Source organism: Mycena indigotica (assembly GCF_014461135.1).
Source record: "Mycena indigotica strain 171206Taipei chromosome Unknown Mind.scaff0005, whole genome shotgun sequence".
Classification (NCBI taxonomy): Eukaryota; Fungi; Basidiomycota; class Agaricomycetes; order Agaricales; family Mycenaceae; genus Mycena; species Mycena indigotica.
Window position 1 is genome coordinate 3,800,447 of NW_023503004.1, and position 21,887 is coordinate 3,822,333.

Genomic DNA, 21,887 nt, shown 5'->3' on the forward strand with positions numbered 1-21,887 from the left:
CGCGTCAGCCAAGAACCACAATCTTGAATCTGTCGAATCTGTTCCACCTCGAAGTACTTCCCCATCCTCTCGTGCTCTTGAGTCTTCTGACTCCTGTTCTAAGTCGGCAGACAGTACCAAGCAGGAAGAAAGTCTGGTTGCTACCCTTCGCTACCCTGTCAAGTTGCCCACCTATGGGAGCAATGTCAATATGCCTCCCCCCTACAGCGGAACGCTGGCAGTGGCAAGATACTCCCTCATGACCCACTTGGAAAGGGAGATGGATCGATTGCAGATCAATTGCAACCACATTCACCATCTTTCTTGATCTTTCGAAGACATACAACGACCCCGCCGGCGATGGTTGTCAGCTGTGTGTCGTGATGCTAGTGGGTTTTCATTAGGTTTGCAACTGGTCCAGTGGACGGGGGTGGGGGAAGCACATTGAGTCGCTCGGGGAGGCATATGGTATGACTGACGAGAGGTACAGCAAAACCACTTTGTTGCTTCAAACCACTGAATGACGAGATGCCCAGAATCTCACTAGAATCCGAGACTCGGACGGCCGCGAAAACGCCTCGATCAAAGTGATTGAGCGAACGGCGTGGCCCACGTCTTCATCATGTTTCGCACCAATTTCGCACGTCAAGTAACCGTCTCGGCGTCGGACACAAAATAAAACCCTGCAGATGGTGCAGAGAACCAGTTTCTGCTGCTCTTCTCCCCAACCCAGTTTTGAGCACCGGCATCTTTTGTCGTCCCTTGGTTTCTCTTTCTATCATGCCGTTTTTCCCACTTTTCTCGGCGGTTCTTCTGGCGGTATCGAGTACGCGAGCAGCATTCATCGTTCCTTCTCAAAGCCGGAGCTCCCTCGTTCTTGAAAACAAGGTCGTTAGTCCGGATGGATTTTCTAGGGTGTTCGTGGTTGTTGTTCTTCGCGCTATCCGCTACTCACCCATTTCCACAGCGCTGTCACCGTCAACGGCAAATTCCCTTCTCCCATTATTTCGGCGAACAAGGTCCTAGAGCTTCAAGTTGCTGTTAAGCGTCCGCTGAAAAATTTTAGGGAGACAACTTCCAAATAAACGTCGTGAACAAGCTCACCGACAAGAACATACCTCGGGCAACCAGTGTTGTGCGTGCTTATTGCTTTTGGATTCATCTTCATTGAAAGATTCTAGCACTTTCACGGACTGTTCATGGTAAAGGATATCCTTTCGGCTTCCGATCTTCGAGGCTCAAAGTGTACACAGGACCAGACGAGCTGGGCGGACGGCGCAGCATTCGTTACTCGTATGACCCGCTTGCTTCATCACCATGATCTGATGTTTCTTGTCCAGAGTGCCCCATCTCACCCAGCCATTCCTTTTCATACGATTTCACCCCCAAGGGTCAGGCAGGAACCTTTTGGTATCATTCTCATTTGCGTAAGTACGCCCCCCCAAACCTTCTTCTGCTCACATACTCGCTCATTCGCAGAACTTCAGGTCAGACCCTGGTTCTTAAATCGAGTGAAACTAACCTGTTACCTAGTACTGCGATGGTCTTCGCGGACCACTTATTAGTATGTCTTGTTGTTTATTATCCTGCTCGATGCTGAACTGAGTTTAGTCTACGATCCTCGGGATCCTTACCAAGGTCTATACGATGTTGACGATGGTGAGCTTGTTGTGGGATATGCTAATCGTTTTCTGATCATGGGGTAGAGAGCACCGTTGTCACCCTGGGCGATTGGCTCCATTTCACATCGCGCAACTTACCCTTCCCACCCATCTTCGACACCACTCTCGTTAACGGTCTTGGTCGCTTCGCTGGGGGACCTCTTTCTCCCTTGGCAGTCATCAGCGTAAAGAAGGGGCTTCGGTACAGGTTCCGGCTACTCAATATCGCCTGCGACCCCGATTTTGTGTTCGGCATCCAGGGTCATAGTATGACCGTCATCGAAGCGGACGGTGTTCTTACCCAAGCCCGCGTTGTCGATTCCATCCACATCCACGTTGGACAGCGGTACTCATTTGTCCTCAATGCCGACCAGAAGATCGATAACTACTGGATTCGCGCTATCCCCAACTATGGTAATACCGGCGTCGTCAATGGCACAAATAGTGCTATCCTTCGTTGTTGGTGTTTTTGTTTTCTTTGCTGATCCATTGGCTAATAGTCTTTTTTGCGTTAGATGCTGGCGCCCCCCGTTAAGGACCCTGCCAACCCAAATCTTCTCCTCCCTTCAAATAAGCCACTCAAGGAAGCGGATCTCGCTCCATTCATCCCCACGCCTGTGCCTGGCGTGCGTAAACTCGGCGCTGCAGACGTCTCGTTGAACCTTGCCATTGATGTCGATGTGGTTGCGCAACTTTACACGATCGGCGGCGCTGTAAGCCAGATTCACTGTTGTGCATCGCCGCTTTCTCAATAATAATAGACATTCACTCCGCCGAGCGTCCCGGTTTTGTTGCAGATCCTCTCTGGAGCTCAAACCGCTCAACAACTGTTGCCCAAAGGCAGCTTCTACACATTGCCCAAGAACAAGGTCATCGAAATCTCCATTCCAGGAGCCTCTGACCCAGCGGCTTCTCAACATCCATTCCATCTCCACGGGGTAAGTCGTTGACCTGTTGCGCCTCCTTGTTCACCCTGCTCAATCTTCCAGCACAACTTCCATGTTATCCGTAGTGCGGGTACCACTAACTACAACTTTATCAACCCGCCAGTCCGAGACGTTGTCAACATCGGAACCGGGGCCGCGAAGGATAATGTCACGATCCGATTTGCCACGGACAACGACGGACCATGTTTGTTCTCCTTTTGCTAAATGTGGCAGCACTGATTCGTGTGTTTAGGGATTTTGCACTGCCATGTCGATTTCCATTTGAACGCGTAGGTCTCCTTGCTCGGCGGAAAACGGCTCACTAACGCGTACTTCACAGTGGACTTGCTGTGGTTTTGGTTGAGGATGCTCCCACCATCCGCAAAGAGTCCATCCCGAAGGCGTGGAACGACTTGTGCCCCATCTACAACGCGTTGCCGGCTTCGGAGCTGTAGTTTCCTTCTTTTCTCCTTTGGGGTTATTGGCACTGACTAGTAAATTATTTGGCGACGTATTTATTGGAGGACGAAGAGAATAATAACAACAAGTGTGTAGAAGTAAGAGTTCAGCTACATGTAAAAAAAATGGTGAATGAATCCAATGGCGATTTGAGTCCCAATGACTGCTAACTTAGTAGTAACTATGTAGCAAGCGTTTGATCACGTGGACTCGGACTCTTTGACTCCCGCCACTATGGCAGCAACATCCCTCTCTTCGCTCCCGCCTGAGATTCTGCTGGACATCTTCATGCATACTGTTCCCCTGCGCAATATATACACAACACCAATACCCGTTATTGGATGGCGGTCTTGGTCCCGGCGCGATCAGTGGGATCTCGATTGTCCGTGGTCGCTGGCGCAAGTCTGTCGCAGCTGGCGGTCGCTGGCTTTGAACTACCCACCGCTGTGGTCTTCATTTGTCATTACCACTTCTGTGATGGACCGCGACATCCCGCTCCTCCGGCTCCAATTGACGCGTTCTGGCGTTGCTCCGCTGAGCATCTTCGTCTGGTACACGCCCAGCACACATTACTCGGACTCGGAACGGCCGCAGTTTGAAAAGTTCATGGCGCGGCTCATCGGAGAGCGTTCGCGGTGGAAGCGGCTGGCGGTCAGGCTGGACGTGTTGAAGGGAACCGTTTTGGATGATGCGATCCAGGACATGCCGTTGCTTGAGGAGATTGTGTTTAGCGGAGGTGGGCTCTCGGAGAAGAGCTTCCTGGTTGAGAATGCACCGCGTTTGACGTGCGTTGTGCTGGGTGATATGTCGTCAACGGCCATTTCCCGGGTCCCTATGCTGCCCTGGCACCAAATCACCACCTATAAAGCTTGTTACGTGCGGGGCGCAACACACTTGGCGTTCCTCACTCAGGCTGCCGCATCGCTCGTTGACGCAGATATCGACTTTGGCACAAGTAATGATGGCTTGAACCGGGTCAAAGCTTCAACTGCAGTTGTTCTACCTAAACTTCGCCGATTGGTCGTCACCAACAACAAGTTCCTCGATACTCTCACCGCGCCAGTGCTGGTCGAACTATTCCTGCCCTATGCCGAATACAACTATGTCGTTCCCTTCTTGCATCGTTCCCGCTGTACCCTCACAGGCCTGATACTTGCAGGCTCCAATTCCAAAGCAGCCGATATCCCGAGCTTCCTAGAACATACCCCGGCACTCAGGTATTTTGCGATCGACTACAACTCGGATAAAAGCGGGCGTTTGCTGTCGATGCTGGTCCGCGCGCTCATCGTCGACTCAACCCGCCAGCCTGAGGCCGTGGCGATCCTCTGCCCCTCACTTGTCTGCTTTGCTCTCGGAGATCGGACCGACGCGCTCATCTGCTACAAGACTGATTCAACGGACCTCCGCGAGTGGCTGGTGGACATCGTCCGCTCCCGCGCAGAGGCTGCCGAACGGGGGACGTGTGCTGCATTGAGGGAGGTCAACGTTTATGGCAAACGTGTTCGACTGGGGAGCGCTGCGTTTCGCATGGCGAAATTGGGTGTTTTAAGGACAGAGAATTTAAGGGGGAAGGCCGGGAGGAATGCAGTAAGACGGTGGCGCAAATACGAGAGCTATTGAAGTTTGGCGGCCTCGAGTAGTAGGTTGCTAAAATGCAGATTCTGCTTACTCGAGGACATTGAAGTATTGCATGGCAGGATATCACTCATAAGTGCACATTAACAAACTTTGAATCATTTGCTCCTTTGCATTACTGCATAAGTAGTGGCTCATACTACTACTGGTTGAGTTGCTGAGGTGAAAAAAATGGTGGACAGCTGGCTACAGTTGGTCGACAGGCTACAACTGGTCAACAGCTGACATCATCTCCTGTCACCAAACACTTGTTCCTATGGCAACAGCCTCTGGACTATCAAAATTTTGACGTCGGAACATTGATGCGGTGTGATCAGGGACCCCAGCTACCTACATCTTAGCCTGTAACACTTGTGTACGAAGATGCCCAAAACCAAGCTACGTATGTGGACCACCCTCAATATATTGTTCTTAGCCTGTTTAGCCCCAGAAGACTGGTTCCATAAGAAAGTCGAGTACTACTGGCTATTCAACTGGAATGACGTTCAGATTGCAAAGGAGATTGAGCTGGATATGGTCAAGGAACTTCAGCTTGATTGTGAAAAGTATAGTGTGAGGTGAGTAAGAGATGTGAACTTGGAGAACACCTGAGACTAAGTCTTCAACAGCTACAAAAGTGTCTCTCGCGCACGCAATAAACTACAACTACTGAACGTCCGCAACGAGAGGCAGCTGGGCTGGGGGATGAGTTTAAAGCACTTGTCCGAAGCATTCGTGTATCTTACCCTCATATGGGTGCTCGCACACTTGTCGTCACACTCCGTCGTGAACATAAAGTCAAGGTTGCTGAGTACGTATTCTGATTGTGGATAATTACAGGTCTAACCAGACTTGAAGGCGTACCATTCTGGCATATCTGCATGAATTTGAGCCAGCTGCAGTCAAATCACGCAAACATCGTGCTAAATTTGTCCGTGGACGGTTTTATAGTGCTGGACCTCGCGAGATTGTTAGCTTCGACCAACATGATAAGTGGCGGTACTATGGTCTATTTCTTCATCTGGGTCTTGATCCCTTCACTGGCGAGTTTCTTTGGGTCAAGATATGGTGGACAAATCGCAACCCAGTCCTAATTACAAGCTATTATCTTGAGGCTATGCGAAAGGATAGAGGTACTGTTAATTCTTGATGTTATCGAAACTTATCTTCTCTTTAGGTGTTCCACTCCTCACTTTTAGTGATCCAGGACGGGAGAATAATGGCATTGCCAATGTGCACTCAACAATTCGCCAGCGTCTTGATCCGTCACTTGAAGGAACGGTTCAGCACAAGTGGTTTTTTGACAAAATGAACATCAAATCTGAGATTGGCTGGTCTATAATACGACAAAATTTTGCTCCAGGATTCGAGTCACTTATGAACCAAGGTGAAGCGTTGGGATATATCGATTTCAAGACACCGACTCCAGTTGAAACGTATGATTGTCTACATTTTGAATACGTCTAATATCTGCTTATTATAGATATCTCTTTCGATGGCTTGCTATTCCTTGGCTGCAGGCAGAGCTCAATGCTTGGGTTGACCGATTCAATAACAGTCCTCGTCGCTCAAACCGACACAAAATTTTACCACAGGGAATTCCGAGTCAGATTCATCGAAACCCTGAACGATTCAATGCAAGGAACTATATGGTATGACTACTTCTTGATTTCGAGTTATTGACCTATGATGCAAATAGGTTCATGTTCCTGGGGAACTGTTTGATGAGATGGAACAAATCTGGTCCCCTCCCACTCATCCTGTCTTCCAGTTAACCTGCCCTCCATTCGAAGACTTTGTTCGCCCATTTTATGAGGCACTGGGCTCACCTATTGTTTCGACTACTACATTCTGGCCAACATTCAATGCACTGAAAACTCAGTTTAACCGAGTTGGGCAACCTGTACACCAGCAGTTTCGAACAGCCTTTGAGTCAGGGCAACAGGTCTTCGAGCAAAATATTGAGTTGGAGGGTGAAATTAACGACGAGCTCGATGATGGAATGTCGGATGATCTTTTGTTTAGTGATGGGGAAGGAAACAGTGAGGAGGAAACGGAAAACCTGCTAACTCAGTTATTTACTGATGACGAAGACGATATGTAACGAGGTAGTCTAAAGTTTAGCACCAGTCACCTTGAAATCAAAGGTGTGACCAAATTGTGACATTCTGAGTTCTGTGCTCACAACAACAGAGAAGAGGTTTTAAGGCCCAGCTTGCATTATCTTCGTTCAAGTACGTGGTTGAGTGCTCATGAAGTTCATTCCTTTCATCTTACATGATATTTAGACTCAGTGGTAGTGTTACACGCTGGATTCCAAGCTAAAGAAGCTGATTATAGTCCAGCTTCTCAATGACAGATTCTGTCAGATGCGACCGTGGCTCTCAGTGCAAAGGTCCTGGTCATGGGAACTATCCTCCAGATACACCAATCCGACAACTCAAAGCAAATGGTCCTATGTTGTGCCCATCCTGTTACGTCTATTATAAGCAAAAAAGCCAGATGTTACGTGACTCGCAAGGTATGTGATAGTTTCCAAGTAGTGTTTCTTGTGTTGACCTCACACATAGTGGCAAAAACCTATACTGCTAAGACTAGCAGCATAAGCACCCAGAAAACAACACAGAGCAATTCAATTTCGACCTCTTTCCGTGTTCCGCAATTGGGTCCTCAGCGCAATACCAATATCTATACTCAAAACGATAAGATCAGTATATAGATCAAAAGAGAAGTTACCGCATTATTGAGAATCTTGTATTGAATCTCAGGAAGACGCATGAGAGTTTCGAGAGGCTCTTGAATATGACGGCGAGTTTCGACAGGAAAATCTGTCCATGGACTAGAAGCCAATAGAGTAAGCTTGAGAGACCAAATAGAAAAGAAGAGCGCACGTTATACGAACAGCGAGTATAAGTTCAGTCGGATTGTCAATATTGAATCCAAGATGGAGCCCAGTCTCTGTAATCCAGACGAAGCCGGGGCCATGTTCGTCAATATCACATCGCTCTAAGGGTGCTCCTTTCTCCTGCTGACGCTTCTCTAGTTTTGCAAAGAACTCTTCATCAGCAGAAAGGAAATGAAGATGAATTTCGTCCATAGGCAATCCAGTAAGAAGTGAGATTGCCTATTAGGCAAAGAATTCAGATACTCCAGTGAGAAATTGAACACACAGACCTGTTTGAGCAGCTGGATATGATCCTCTTTCGAGCGCTGATTTGCTTGCTCACGAATCTTCTCTACCTCAGCCATTGCCTCCTTCAAAGCTGCAGCTATTATCGCATCTCGTTCCTGTTTCAACTTCTCTTCCTTCTCGTGTAGCTCTTTAGCGGCTCGCTCTGCTTCAAGCTGCTGTCGTTGGTTTTTCTCGCTGCCGTTGCTTGAATGCTTGACGATTGTCTTTATTTCTCCTCTAGATAAGCTGTGATTAGTGGAAGCTATGCCCCATTACAAGCAAAAACCTTCTGAGCATCAGAGGGAGCAGAGCTGGATGTGGTTGCATCCATGGTTAATGACAAGTCTTGTGAGAGCGGTCACATCAACAAGGCACTCCAACACTTTCTACCCTTTCTCCCTTCCTTTCTACATATCCTTGGTGCAGAGGACCCATTTTTGCATGTGGTCACTGTCCCAAGAAGACTATGAGGACCCACCGTTGTGTGTGGTCGCTTAGTACCCTTTTTCTATAATTTTCTGGCCTTTTATACATATCCTTGATGTGGAGGACCCATCTTTGTATGTGGTCGCTACACCAAGAAGACTATGAGGACCCACCTCCAGTGTGTGGTCGCATGGTGTTTCTCCTACCATAGTTATCCAATGGGCTCTTTCTGTTTGTAGCGACACACTCTGCTCCAAATCTCTTCCCTACACTCACCCTCTCCTGCTCTATCATCATCCTCACTGGACATCTCTCCTATCCTCTCATTTATACCCTCCTCATATGTCCATACCCTCTCCCTTCCACTCCCTGTGCAGTAGACAGTGAAATTATGCATCGCTGGCAAGGTCACGTGACCAGGGCAAGGGTTTGAGAGACAGTCTCGATGAATTCAATGCTCTTGCTCATATTACTCTGCCCTTTCCACACTCTGCAACACCCACAAGACATATATAATCTCTCAGTCTAAAAGCTTTACAGGTTTGTATATAGAGAGGTCTACTGAGAGACAGAAAGGCAAGTGCGCTCATTTGATCTAGTTTCTGGGGTCCAAATTGATGGCCGATCAGCTATCAAGCCTCGGACATCAAAAATCCGGACAGTCCAGAGGCTGTTGCCATATGTTCCACACAACCCCCAACTATGGGTCTTCGTGCGTATGCCTGTTGCGCGTCTTGCGATACCTCAGGCTCTGAGTAGTGCAACAGAAGAAGTCCTCGAAAAACTTCCTCTCACCGTCTGTTCATGCTTGATCCCTCAGCTGTCGGTTGACGACCTGCGTTCTTTGCTCAGGGTTTCGCGTGGTCTGAATGGCAGGCTTATCTCAAGCATACTCACGGAGAGCGGGGCGGTTGACTCGGCCGGAAACTGCACCATTCACGACGACGACCGTGGAGTACATGGACACTTTGGTGTCCTGGCGGCGCTTCAATCCTCGATAGATACGAGCTGGTTGTCCTCTCTTACGGTCCAGTTTTCTTTGACGACCGCCGAAGAAATGGCCAGCCTAGGGACGAACACCCGGAGGCTTACACATGTCCTCGAAAAAACTCCCAGCATTCGCGTCCTTTCCCTGACTTTGGACATTCAGTCGTGGCAGTCGTGCTCATCCGACCACACTGGCAACGTGCAACACTTTGGAGACGAAGCCTTCTCGGCTGCCTTCAACGAGCTACTCTCTGTGATTGCAAGACTGCCCCATCTCCAGTCTCTCGAGATTAACACTCCGATTAATGTACCTGTTTCATTGGGCCCAGCCAGACTTGGTCCCGCGATCCCGCATGCGGCCAAATCGCTATTCACCAGAAACAACCCGATTACGCAGCCCTTGGACTATCGCATGAACTCGGCGATTGTCGTCTTACCCGCATACTTCAAATCCACGTTAGCGTTTCTCTCCTCGCGCGCGATTTCTTCCTTGCACATTGAAATGACCCTATCTCCGTCGGATTGGTCGTTCCTCCTCCAGGAGATTGCCAACATACTCCCACAACTTCCTGAACTCACTCTCATTGGCGTCAACGTCACTAAGACCCAGTTTACGGCCGTTATCTCACGTTTTCGGATGCTCCGGACGCTGAAAACGGACCTCGGGTTCTTAGAGCTATCAATGGCGCACGTGAAACTCACGCACGAAAGGGAGAGAAGCTTAGCTCCTCCCAGTCCAAGCAACTGGCCAAAACTTTCCCAACTTTTACCTTCCGCCTCGCGCAAGCTAAGCCACTTGACGGCTATCTCGGCGCGTCTGGAGCATCTAGCGGCGCTGCTCGGGCGGGTGCTTCTGCCTGCATTATTGGAGGTCGATGTCTGTGTTCATCTCCATGAACTATGTGATGCATATTCAATCTTGCCCCTCTCTAGCTTGATGGCTGCCCTCAAATCACACCCAGATGTTCATCCCTCGATTTCCGTAAATTCACCATCAAAACCGCATTGGCAAGCCGCTCAGATGATGTGCAAATCACTTGACCTTGCGGTTATGGACCGACCTCTTTGGGATAGCGCAGTTGCAAGGTTCAGAGAATGCCGCATTCGGCAAATGGATATCACATCGCAAGGTGCGACCGCATTGGCTAAATGGCTGGCGCTCTTCTCTAGGCTGACGAGAGTGGTCTTTGTGGATCACGACAATCTGCCGTTCGGATTTAAAAGCCGCCTCGCGACAGAGATTCTGCATGGGTCTCACGTGGAAAACATCTACTTTGGGCAGGCATTGTGGAAGAGAGACGTGAACCAGAGCAAACAGCAACCCCACCTTTTGGATTTTCCCGACGAGCTTCTGCTCCTCATTTTCCCATATCTCAACTCCGAATTATATTCGTTGTCCCGCTTGTCGAAACGGCTACACTTTCTGGCTTTGCCTGAGTATTTCGCAAGGCACGGGATAAGCCAACCCAGCCTTGGTATGTCATTCCACCTGCGGAATCCCAGAAATGGCGCCGATATGCTCTCAGCCCTAAACTCAGCGTTATTTATCACATCCATCCGCGACATCACGTGCAATTTCAAGCTCAGCCAGTCGATGGCTTGGTACTTGCACGACATCGAGCGACTTAGATCTTTCATTGCGCGGTTTCCCAGTGTTTCTGCTGTTGCACTTACCCTCGTCGACCTGGAGCACCTTGAGGCCGCAGCAGTGAATGACAAAATGCGGGATTTGTATCGCCAGCAGATCGGCCACCTTATCGACACTATTCTTTCCAAGGGTTGTGTTGACCTGTCAATTCGTGGCGCGCCACTAGCCCGTCCAGGCGGTGCCGAACCGATATGGTCATCAGAAACTCAAGAGATGCACCTTTCGAACGAGACGAACAGCCTTTCTTCGTTTTCTTTCTCACATACCAGCCGACTTTCGCGGTTTGGCTTGCGTTGGATGTTCTCTGCTCTCCGCCGGTCAAATATAAGCGCACTCACTATTTCCGCCCCACGGGACTCGGAGTCAGAGCTGCTTACACTTGTTGGCGCCCTCCTGCCGAATTTATCAGAACTCACGATCACCCATGGCGGCGATTACTTCCCCGCGACGTTACTTAACCTGCTCAATGTCCTTCCCTTGTTGGAAAAACTTGTCCTTCCTCGAGCATGGCCCGCTATTGACGATGCAACTGGGCTCCCAGCGCCAGAACTCGCTCACCTGAAGCATCTTAGCGCTCCACCATCAGTGGTTCTCCATCTACTTGGACACTCGCCCCGGCAGCCCCCGGCTAACGCGCCGCTGCCGGTCTTGGAGACGCTTGTGCTTGTCCTCAGCGAATGGCATCCGTTTCCGGAAGGCTGGAGCGCCGCAGGAATCTTAAGCGCGGTTACCCATCGGACTCCCCCAATCGATCAGCCTCACAAGCAGCTGAACATCGTCCTTGATGTCGCTTACTCGACACTACAAGAGACGTTTGCGTGGTGGGACCGCATCGGCGGCTTTTCCACTGACCGGGATCGTGACTTTCCTCCGATCGAGTCTCTCGACCTGACGGAACGCGGGGTCAACAGTAATGCCGACAATCAGCTCCGGACGCGTGTTGTGTTGGCCGTCGTCGCGCGACTGCCTTCGCTGCGACGGATGAACATGTACAAAAAGGTGAATTTTTGGTTCTTGGCATCACCTTTGGACTGGGTGACATTGGGTCTCGCTATCGCGGAGCATGCTCCGAGGATAGAGACGATTACATTTAATGGGACTATGGTCTATAGTTGACGTGGACTATTGCAGTACTGTGTCATTTGGAAACATAGGCGTTATAATATTAATTAATTAATGTTCTTAGATGTGTTTGCTAATTCAAAGCGCGACGAATCCCGTGACCGCGCCTTGTTAGATTGATCTTGGGTTGATCATATTGATATCCCATTGTCCGCTGTGGCAGCATGATATAAACACAAACAACCACACACGACTCTCTCGTGACCTTCTCTCTCTTGATCAACCACGACCACGATGCTGCCCAACGCGATTAACAACTTGGAGTTCCAAGTGCGTCCATTCCTGGGCCGGGCCTTACAATATTGAATACGCGACTAACATCCCACAGCTCTGGTCATCACAACGACGACAAAACTACCGTTCCAGCATGATTGACGCTGGCTTTGGACAACGTTTATATGCTGGGCCACCCCATCGCTGGCTGGTGCGTGTTCCGTTGACTCCGGTGCATTCTCTAACGTGCCCCTCCAGACTGCGACCACAAACGCGGGGTTGGAACCGTTAGACCTCGAGCTCAACAACTTTCCGCTTGGCTTGCATTTGCCACCCATTGGCCTCCCAGGCTCCAGCGCGATCTCTTCAGGACGGCTTGCTCAGCCCAGCCAACGCATTGCGCGACTTGCTGCGATGCAGACAGTTCCATTTAAATTCGTTCCTCCCTCTGTTTTCGAAGCCCAAGCGGCAGCTACCAGTGAAAAACACAAGCTGGTCAAACAGAGGAGTGTGGCGATTGGATCGTCGCCCATTCATGACAAGCAAGCACAAGAACTTGCCCCTGCGTGGCAGAATCACCCTCCCGTCCTGCGGATGACCCAACGAAACGCGGTCCCAAATGGAATCACTCCTCCCTGGCCTCATTGCGCCCCGGCTGCACCAGTCGCCACGGACATAGAGATGCCACTCTATGCGCCGCCTCCTCGGTCCGATAACCAAGTCCGTCACGAAAATACGGACCGATGGACCCTGTCTCCTGGACCAAAACTACTTGAAACCCGTCCACGAGTATTTCGTCCGCCACCTATTGGCCACCAGCTTGGCCAACGGCCAACCACATCCAAATATGCATCTGGAATTAACGATGACCAAAACGAGCCGTTCCGCATCATCCCCTCCATTCTCGAGCGATTTCCACGCCTACGCAACGGGGACTGTAGCGTCGCGGAAATTGAAAATCTTAGCAGCACCAGATTCGACGAGGATGACGAGTCCGATGACGAAGGCTGCGGGGTATACCGTGACGATGATGATTGGGCTACGTGGGAGACCCGTGAGCTGGGCGACGACGATGACGACTGGACTTGCGACAATAACAGGATGCGGCAGCTAGGAGAAAAGACAGAAGAAGCTGCTTTCGTCCAGGCGCTGACGGCCCGTCTGACCCGCCCAGAAAGCCATGGTTGGGGCAGTTTGCCTTTGGGAAATAAGGAGTTCGAGAAGCGATACGCGAATCGTTATGAAGGAACGATTACTCCGATGAGTAGCGACTATCCGGAGGGGCCTGAGGACGAAAAACTTGCTCAGGTGTTGGAGGAGACTTGGGGAATTTGGGTTCACTCGGAGATAATGGTGCTTTGAGGTGTCGAGCGGCACAATGAAGAAGGGAAGCTCGTAGGGCGTCATGTATTTTTACTGCATCTTGAGGTTGGAATAGAATGTACACTGTACAGTATTGTAATCAGTATCGTTCGGCGAATGAGGCTGAGATACCACTCACAGTAGCCCTTTCATCTATAGTCAGACTCGGAAGCGTCGTGTCACTGTCACATGGCACACACACGCACACACAACAGTTGAACTCCAACCACAATATGCACATATCTCATTTCCTCGATTCGAGTTCTGCTCCGTCTCCTCAAGGCATCTACAAGCTTCCACCTGAAGTTTTACTGCAGATATTCATGCTTACGCGCCAACCCCTGATTGCGGACTCCAGCACTCGACCTGTTCCAGTCATCGTGCCCAAGAACTATCGCCGCCGCTACCGGTATTACCGAGCAGGATTTTGGGAAGGATTGAGTCGGGGCAGTCCTTGGTCATTGATACGAGTGTGTCACGAATGGCGGACGCTTGCTGTTGAATATCCGCCTCTGTGGTCCTCTGTGGTCCTCTCGCCGCTCATTCATGCTGCCGACGTTCCACTTCTGCGATGCCAGATGGAGTGGTCTCAAAATGCGCCTCTCAGCGTGATGCTGTGGTTCTCGAGGACGTGGCGCAGCGACTGGGAACATTTACAGAAGCTTCTCCCACAAATATCACTCTCCGCCTCCCGTTGGAGACTTCTCAAGATCGTTGTTGGCTGCGACTCGGACTCTAGGTCTGGGTGGGAGGACAGCCCACAAGAGGTAGCTGGTCAATTCATCGCCAGCCTCAGCTCGACAGACATGCCACTCCTCGAGCAGCTGATGCTGGTCGGACCAGGAGCATCGTGTATTACTACTGACAATAACCACGCTTTTGCACAAAAGGCCCCTCGGCTTACGCGGGTCGTACTTGGCGAACCAACCATTAGTGACCCACAAATTCAAGTTTCCCTCCCTTGGCCTCAGCTTACGATGTACAAAGCCAACCATAAGTTAAAATTCAACTGGCTACATGCTATGGCTCCCTCATTAGTCGAAGTTGACCTCAGCTTTTACCAAGAATCCATCTATGGAAACACAGCAATTCATTTCCCATGCCTCCGCCGTCTTGTCGTCATGGATCAAGGGCTTTTGGACTCATTCACAGCCCCCAATTTAGCTGAGCTCTGCATTGCACATGCTGGATATCTCGAGACGATTGAGGACATACTGTCTTTCCTTCGTCGCTCTGAACGGTTTACTCTCGAAACATTGAAGCTTATCGAATACATGACGACAGTTCCACTCCTGATCTCCCTCCTCAAGCAACTTCCTAATCTGCGCACACTCGCTCTTCATTGTTATAAGGTAACATTTGAGGACGACGATGAGGACTACGAGCCGCTGTTTTCAATGACAGAACTTATCCCGGCACTGGTCGCACAACCGCACGATGATAGGATTCTCTGCCCCCTGCTCACTTCGGTGTCGCTGGGCGACTTGCAGGGCTTGCTTATCGAGGGTGGGCTCCGTCCGGCCTTTGTCGAGATGGCAAGGAGCCGCAGCCCCGAGGGTGTGTGTGTTCGGGACGGTAGATGTGCTTCTTTGCAGAGAATCGACGTTTACGGAAAACGCGTTGGACTAGGAGCTGCAGCCTATAAGATTCGTTCTATGGGTATTCGAGTGGAAACTTCGACAGGTCGGGCTGCTCGGCAGGCGGTCGACGATTGGCGGCACTATTGATTTGAATCCTAGATATATTGAAGTCCCGCGAATGCTACGCAATCTTAACTACTTGATGCTTGATTTAATCGGAGACTTTGGAAGAAATCACTAGAGTTATGTGAAATGTCGAAGAACAATTTGGACTGCACTCTCACCGGTAGGGCCGCCCATTGACCGTGTAGCAATTGCAAGGATCTTGCGGTCTGGACCGTGGAGTTACTGAGTAGGAAAGTGGATCGAGGTTGAGAGAGGCGACCGGAAAAGTATGCGATTGATACCCGTCTGCGAGCTCGTCCAAGTCTGGCCAGTTTGCTCTCTTCACGTTGTCGAAATCGCATCACTCTTGGTGGAACGTAGATAATGGCGAGCGTTTTCGGCGGAAATGACAATCATTATCTGACCAACAGAGTGGAGAGAGTTTCTCGTTGCATTTCCTTGGCTTGTTCTTCAAGTTGTTGGACGTGTTTAGAAGAAGAGGTGTTTAGGCCTTTCCAATGTCATGTCAACGAAGGAAAACTTTGGGAGGCAATGAGGGCTTCGCATGAACACGCACTTCTCCTCCCAATTGAATTTGAACCACGAGTGAGTGCTTGTATACCCATCCTTGCAGAACTTGAAGACAGCAGAATTGAAGATGGAGAGATCATCATGGTTAGGAAGACAAATCGTCACGGTCAACTGTTTTTGCCTTCAGCGGCCAACCCACATTATTTGCTATGCTCCAAGATCGGTCTTCGAGTCCACTTTCGCCTTCTGAAGGCATCCACATTCTTCCTCCCGAACTCTTACTCGAAATATTCATGCACACACGCCAGCCCCTAATGGCCCAAGCCGAGATTGCACCGATACCACTCATTGCACCAGACAGTCGCTGGTCATATCCAAGTAAAGACAAGATCCCCGACAGTCCTTGGTCTCTGACACAAGTCTCTCGTCAGTGGCGGGATCTTGCTGTTGGTTATCCGCTTCTGTGGTCTTCCTTCGTTGTCTCGACATCCATGCATTCTGCCGACCTTGCGCTCCTGGAACGCCAGCTAAGGTGGACCCGGGAGGCGCCCCTTAGTGTAATGGTTTGGTTCGTGGAAGGATGCCGCCTTCCGCCAGATGCATTCAACAAATTTATCGCACAAATTACACTATGCTGCGCTCGCTGGAAATTGCTTACAGCCGTTTTCAAAATAGTTGGCCACGGCCCGATTTTTCGTCACACATCAAAATTTGCACAAAATTTGTGTCCGAGATTGTGGAGGCTCGTTCTCATTCAAAACTATGTATTTCTCTGTAAAATTTAGTATATTCGGAATCTACTCGACGAGCTGGACCCAATGGTGTGGCCTATATGAGGATTTTATGTGGAAATTGAGGAGGTTTGACCAGTATCGATGCTGGGACCAAATACTTGTATTATCCAAAACCAGGGTGACTGGCAGCCCAAACAGCAAATCAGGAGATTCTAGTGCGTGAATTGAGAGCTTCAAGGATGTTGGCCGCCATGGACAGGTGAGAAAGGTGTCGAAATGGATCAAGCTCAAGAGGAGGGACAGCAGCGCTGTTCTTGGAGACTGGATAAGGCCAGCCTACTGCTCACAATTGGTGGGAGAAACTCCAAGCTCACTCATAAACAATATATCAGCCTTTTCTAGGTCAAAAGCTATTGTGTTATAGAGCAATGAAAAAAAGCATGCTGAAAATCAGGCAAGGCAAGAGATCAGTCGTGTCTCACCATATCCTTGTGTATGCCACACCATTGGGTCCAGCTCGTCGAGTAGATTCCGAATATACTAAATTTTACAGAGAAATACATAGTTTTGAATGAGAACGAGCCTCCACAATCTCGGACACAAATTTTGTGCAAATTTTGATGTGTGACGAAAAATCGGGCCGTGGCCAACTATTTTGAAAACGGCTGTAAGTACCGGGACCCTGCCACTCCTTGAACAGTTGGTGTTAGTTGGACAAGGCGCCCAGTTCATCGAGAACGGCATTGACAGTCCTTGGCGGATGTTCGCACGTAGAGCCGTTCGACTTCGACAGGCAATACTCGGTGACCCCGGCCCAGGACCTTCGAATTTTGCACCACAAATTGACCTACCCCGGCCTCAGTTGAATCAGTTCAAAACTTACAAGGCCTTCCATTACGATTGTGTCCCCCACCAGCGGCTCCAAGATATGGCCGGCTCATTGGTTGAACTTGACCTCAGTTTTAGGCGACCTCCTGCATACCACAATTACACGGGTGCAGTAATCCAATTTCCACACCTTCGCCGTTTGGTCATTATGGATGAGCAGCTATTGGGCTGTTTCCAAACACCTGCGTTGACTGAACTGTGCATCGGGCATTTCCAGTCATTCAATCCCTTGACTTCCTTCTTCAATCGCTCGGGATTCAACCTCACCAGCTTCAAGGTCATCCGCTACATCCGGTCAACCTTGTTACAGCTCGTCCCGTTTCTCCGACATTTTCCTAATCTATGCACACTCGCGGTCGATGGTTTCGGGGACGATGAGGCCATGTTCTCCATGAAGGATCTCATCGCGGCTCTGGTCGCAAGCCCTCCCGAGAGCGACATTCTCTGTCCTCTCCTTACTTCGCTTTCGCTGGGCGACTTTGGCGACTTGCTCGTCGAAGTCAAGCTCCGTTCTGCACTCGTTGAGATGGTGCGAACCCGCAGTATGGAGGGAGCGCCGTATGTTATCGAGGGCAGATGTGCTTATCTCAAGAGCTTTAGTGTCTACGGAAACCTCGTCAAACTGAGAGGTGCTGCTCACAGGATCCGGTCCATGGGCATTCAAGTCGAGGCTTTGACCGGTGAAGCCGCCCGACGAGCGGTCAACAATTGGCGAAATTACTATAACATGTGAACTGCAGCTACCTGCAGTTCTTCCTATATATCAAGGACGACTTAATATAACGTAGTACGATTGTTTAATACTTATTGTACTGACCGGTTCCGGATTTGGACTGAATTGTAGCAGAAATTTGGGAATTGACGCAGATCAGACTCGCCACATGATGTCTTTTCCATGTTGACCTCGACCAACCTCAGCTTCGACACTTGGTTTATCTTCCCGAAGAGCAGGAGACACCGACAGACGGCGTTCTATTTGGCGTCGTGCAGAAGATCGTCCTTTTCCTCATAATTGTGACAATGTATCGACACTGAGGCTATGTAAGCAGTCGGATACCACCACTCACGTTGCTTGACGCTCCAGTTACCTCAGACTGTTTTGTGCCGCTTGCTGGGATCACTCGTGTCGCAATATGTGCCCTTTGCGTCGTTTTCCGCGCAGATCTCGTAGCTACACAGCCCAAACGGCGGACAACGTGAGCGATAATGACACAACCGACAGACGTTCAATCTCATCCCAAACAGTTCGTCGGGGCTTTAAAAGCGTTGCTATTTAGCAGCAGGACTCTATCACCTTTCTGTCTCGCGCCTCTTTTCTTCTTTTCTTCCCAACACGAAATCCTAAATTCGGACTCGATGTCCAATAGCACCATTCGTGAGTTCACTCTTGAAGTTGCCTGGGCATGCTAGATTCTCACTTATTATTCTAGACTCTGACCATCCTATTAGTTCTCCCTATGGCTACGTGCCATCCAGGGGCGTTGCAGTCATCTTTCTCATCCTTTTTGGTCTTAGCACGGGTAAGTCCACCTATTCATATATCCATCCGAGTACCAACCATTCCAGCTGCTCATCTGGGGCAAGCAATAATGTACCGCATGTGGTGGCTCTTTCCCACCGCTTTTTTGTGTGGCCTGGGCGAGCTCACCGGATGGAGCGGGAGGTTGTGGAGTAGCATCTCTCCACGCGAGGCCAATCCATATATGATGCAGTACGTCCCGTTCTCATGAGGAGGAACTATCTATGTGGCTCATTGTCCCTCTAGAATAACGACAACTATCATTTCGCCGACTCCACTAATCGCGGTCAACTTCATTGTACTCGGACATATCATTCGCCGCCTTGGTCCTTGCTACTCTCGCCTTAGTCCACGCAACTATACGCGGATCTTCCTCTCCTGTGTATGTCCAGTTCTCTCTTGTCCAATCGTTTTGGTCTCAAATCCAATAGGATCTTGTTGCTCTGCTAATACAAGGTGCCGGAGGCGGCATTGCTGCTTCGAGCAACCCCAGGAAAACAGGTTCCACCAAAACCCAAGAGTTGGGCGGACATATCATGCTTGTCGGCATCATCTTCCAACTCGTCGCACTTTGCGTGTATAGCTTCTTAGGTGTCCAGTTCATCCGAAACTACCGCGCATCTCGTCCTGTTCGACCGATGATTTCTTCTGCTGAGCGAGGAATACTCACGCAACGGGTTCGGTTAATGCTTTGGGCCTTGACCGTCTCGACTTCGGTGTTACTTATTCGTGGCGTGTACCGCACAATTGAACTCGCAGATGGCTGGACGGGGGAGGTAATTACGACGGAATTTTGGTTCAGTAAGCCTTTTCATGGTTTCTTGATTTTTTGCTTATTGGATGCTAGATATGTTTGATGGTGGGATGGTTATTGTGGCGATCTGGACGATCAACATCGCGCATCCTGGTCTTCTTCTCAGTGCTGAAAAGGAGCGGGAAGGGTTGATGCTGAAGCAAATTTCAAGTTCGACAAGTCTTACATCTCTTGCGGTATAACTGGGTCCAATACTTGGATTTGTTGTTTCAAGTTGGCTCGAGTTAACAATCATTTTCATGACATTATCTCATAGTCCGTCATGGCAAGAGTTCCTTGAGTTTGGTGCATGCTCCACTGCTGTCAAGTCTTCAGCAGGCAATTCCCGTTCGAGATCGGAACTGCAGACGATACAAGCTCGATATGCCGATGAATTCGGAAAATATGAGGTATAAAATACCGCCAGTGAATCATGAACACCTATCCTGGCACATAGAATGACGACCTTCGGCTCTTCTACAACAGCGACGGAGGTCGCACACAGTCTGAAGAACGAGATTACCGGGAAAAACGGTGCGGACTTGGATTTTGCGATGGCCAATTTCAGTTGATCCGAATGATAGTGCTGATAACGGGAACATCTATCGGTGGTATCGGATTCGAGGCAGCACGCGTCATCGCTGGCGTGGGGAACGCGAACTTGACTGTCATTACTGGCTATAACGCAGAGAGGCTCGTCATATCTTCAAGTTTTCCAACTTCGAGTGGTTGCTGACCCCTTGATATGGTAGACTCAAGTTATCCAAGGAGACAATCGAGACAGAATTTCCGTCAGCATCTGTGAGGACGCTATTGCTTGATCTTACCTCGCTCGATTCCGTCCGGCGGGCTGCGGCGGAGGTCAACAGCTGGTCAGAGCCAATCCATGTAAGCCTTTGTCCCTATGCCTGAATTTGAATTTTCTGGTTGTTTTGACACTGAGAAACAAGGTCCTCATCCACAACGCAGCCGCGCTAGGAGGATACTCGGTCACTCAAGACGGATTCGAGGCCCAGATATCTACAGCCCATTTCGCACCATTCCTGCTCACCAAACTCATTTCTGCCAAACTGCTCGCGACCGCGACCGAGCATTTCGTCCCTCGTGTTGTCTTTGTCGGGAGTAATGCTCACATGCAGAGCCAAGGCATTGATCTCACCGTCGACAAGCTTCGCCTCGGAGACGGAACTGATGAGGCCAAAACGGGTCCGGGCATATTCAAGCGCTATGCGGAGGTGAAAACCGCACAAGTCCTGATGGGCATCGAACTTTCGCGGAGGGCTGGCGGAAGGCTGAATGCGTATAGTTTGCATCCAGGCAGTATGCACTCTCCTTCGTCAAACGTCTATTTCTGACTCGACTCGGTAGCTGTCAAGACTAAAGGGTTCGAAAATGATTTTTTTACAGCCACTGATGAAGCAGCTCAGTAGGTTGCATGCGTTGTTCTGACTGGTCTCCCTGCTGACCATGATCACCCTTCTTCAGATATCTTGACCGCTGACGGGAAGTTCAACGAGAACAATCCCGCTCTCAATTGGAAAACCATCGAGCAAGGCGCTGCGACGTGAGTTCAACCTAACCAATAGACGGCTCCCAACAGTACCCAATGTTTGCGTTAGGACACTCGTTGCAGCTTTCGATCCCAAGCTCAACGGTAAGCATTAGTCCGGTATAAAGCGGCGGAAGCTCCATGGTCACATTGGTGCCTAGATCAACCTAGCGCCTACTTGTTCGACTGCGTTGTAGCGCCGCACAAGACCACACCATATGCGACAGACCCAGTGAGTTGCCAATTTTGGTCCGCAACTCGGCGTAAGACAGCACAAAAGGTCACCGCGAACAAGCTTTGGAACATTACCGAAGAGATTCTCGATGAGAAATTCGTTATTTGAAACGCCGACACGATCACGTGATCGCGTCTGCACCAATTAATTACCGCAGAATCAGTAAATAATAAATTGTCAGAGTTTGAGCCTTCGTCCACACCATTGTTCGTTCCCTCTTGCGTTGTTATACCAGTGGTATGACACGTGTAGCATCTTATCTTGTTATCTCTGTTCCGAGTCAACTAGTTGGCGCAGAAATGCGATGCTCTGATGGTTGCGCGTCAGGCACTTCAAGTTGGCTCAGCGAACGGCGATAAGGTCAAGTTTGGGCCGCTTCTTGAC

General features: G+C 49.8%; 6 protein-coding genes across 6 annotated transcripts; all 6 read left to right on the forward strand.

Annotated features, from left to right (window-relative positions):
- Positions 1 to 759: 759 nt before the first annotated feature.
- MIND_00628300 (Laccase I) lies at positions 760 to 3,021 on the forward strand (the record flags this gene model as incomplete). Its single annotated transcript, XM_037363025.1, has 15 exons — positions 760 to 896; positions 947 to 998; positions 1,046 to 1,114; positions 1,161 to 1,272; positions 1,320 to 1,406; positions 1,459 to 1,466; positions 1,513 to 1,543; positions 1,591 to 1,638; positions 1,686 to 2,054; positions 2,086 to 2,099; positions 2,156 to 2,353; positions 2,402 to 2,578; positions 2,630 to 2,771; positions 2,820 to 2,856; positions 2,907 to 3,021. 15 exons carry the CDS (start codon positions 760 to 762, stop codon positions 3,019 to 3,021), a joined length of 1,596 nt encoding a protein of 531 aa, XP_037220946.1.
- A 232-nt stretch (positions 3,022 to 3,253) lies between these two features.
- On the forward strand, positions 3,254 to 4,645 carry MIND_00628400 (uncharacterized protein; the record flags this gene model as incomplete). The annotated part of the gene is made up of 1 exon (XM_037363026.1): positions 3,254 to 4,645. The coding sequence occupies exon 1, from the start codon at positions 3,260 to 3,262 to the stop codon at positions 4,643 to 4,645; it is 1,386 nt and encodes a 461-aa protein (XP_037220947.1). The 5' UTR covers positions 3,254 to 3,259.
- Positions 4,646 to 8,920: 4,275 nt separating this feature from the next.
- Positions 8,921 to 11,988, forward strand: MIND_00628500 (Ribonuclease H-like protein; the record flags this gene model as incomplete). The annotated part of the gene is made up of 6 exons (XM_037363027.1): positions 8,921 to 8,949; positions 8,997 to 9,033; positions 9,090 to 10,101; positions 10,158 to 10,188; positions 10,238 to 10,699; positions 10,751 to 11,988. Exons 1-6 carry the CDS (start codon positions 8,940 to 8,942, stop codon positions 11,986 to 11,988), a joined length of 2,790 nt encoding a protein of 929 aa, XP_037220948.1. The 5' UTR covers positions 8,921 to 8,939.
- A 5,204-nt stretch (positions 11,989 to 17,192) lies between these two features.
- MIND_00628600 (uncharacterized protein) lies at positions 17,193 to 18,140 on the forward strand (the record flags this gene model as incomplete). The annotated part of the gene is made up of 1 exon (XM_037363028.1): positions 17,193 to 18,140. The coding sequence occupies exon 1, from the start codon at positions 17,280 to 17,282 to the stop codon at positions 18,138 to 18,140; it is 861 nt and encodes a 286-aa protein (XP_037220949.1). The 5' UTR covers positions 17,193 to 17,279.
- Positions 18,141 to 18,540: 400 nt separating this feature from the next.
- MIND_00628700 (RTA1-like protein) lies at positions 18,541 to 19,922 on the forward strand (the record flags this gene model as incomplete). Its single annotated transcript, XM_037363029.1, has 7 exons — positions 18,541 to 18,603; positions 18,653 to 18,782; positions 18,838 to 18,927; positions 18,974 to 19,118; positions 19,173 to 19,308; positions 19,358 to 19,727; positions 19,774 to 19,922. 7 exons carry the CDS (start codon positions 18,541 to 18,543, stop codon positions 19,920 to 19,922), a joined length of 1,083 nt encoding a protein of 360 aa, XP_037220950.1.
- Positions 19,923 to 20,559: 637 nt separating this feature from the next.
- Positions 20,560 to 21,611, forward strand: MIND_00628800 (Short-chain dehydrogenase/reductase family protein; the record flags this gene model as incomplete). Its single annotated transcript, XM_037363030.1, has 6 exons — positions 20,560 to 21,039; positions 21,088 to 21,145; positions 21,205 to 21,283; positions 21,339 to 21,373; positions 21,430 to 21,500; positions 21,549 to 21,611. The coding sequence occupies exons 1-6, from the start codon at positions 21,016 to 21,018 to the stop codon at positions 21,609 to 21,611; spliced, it is 330 nt and encodes a 109-aa protein (XP_037220951.1). The 5' UTR covers positions 20,560 to 21,015.
- Between the last annotated feature and the right edge of the window lie 276 nt (positions 21,612 to 21,887).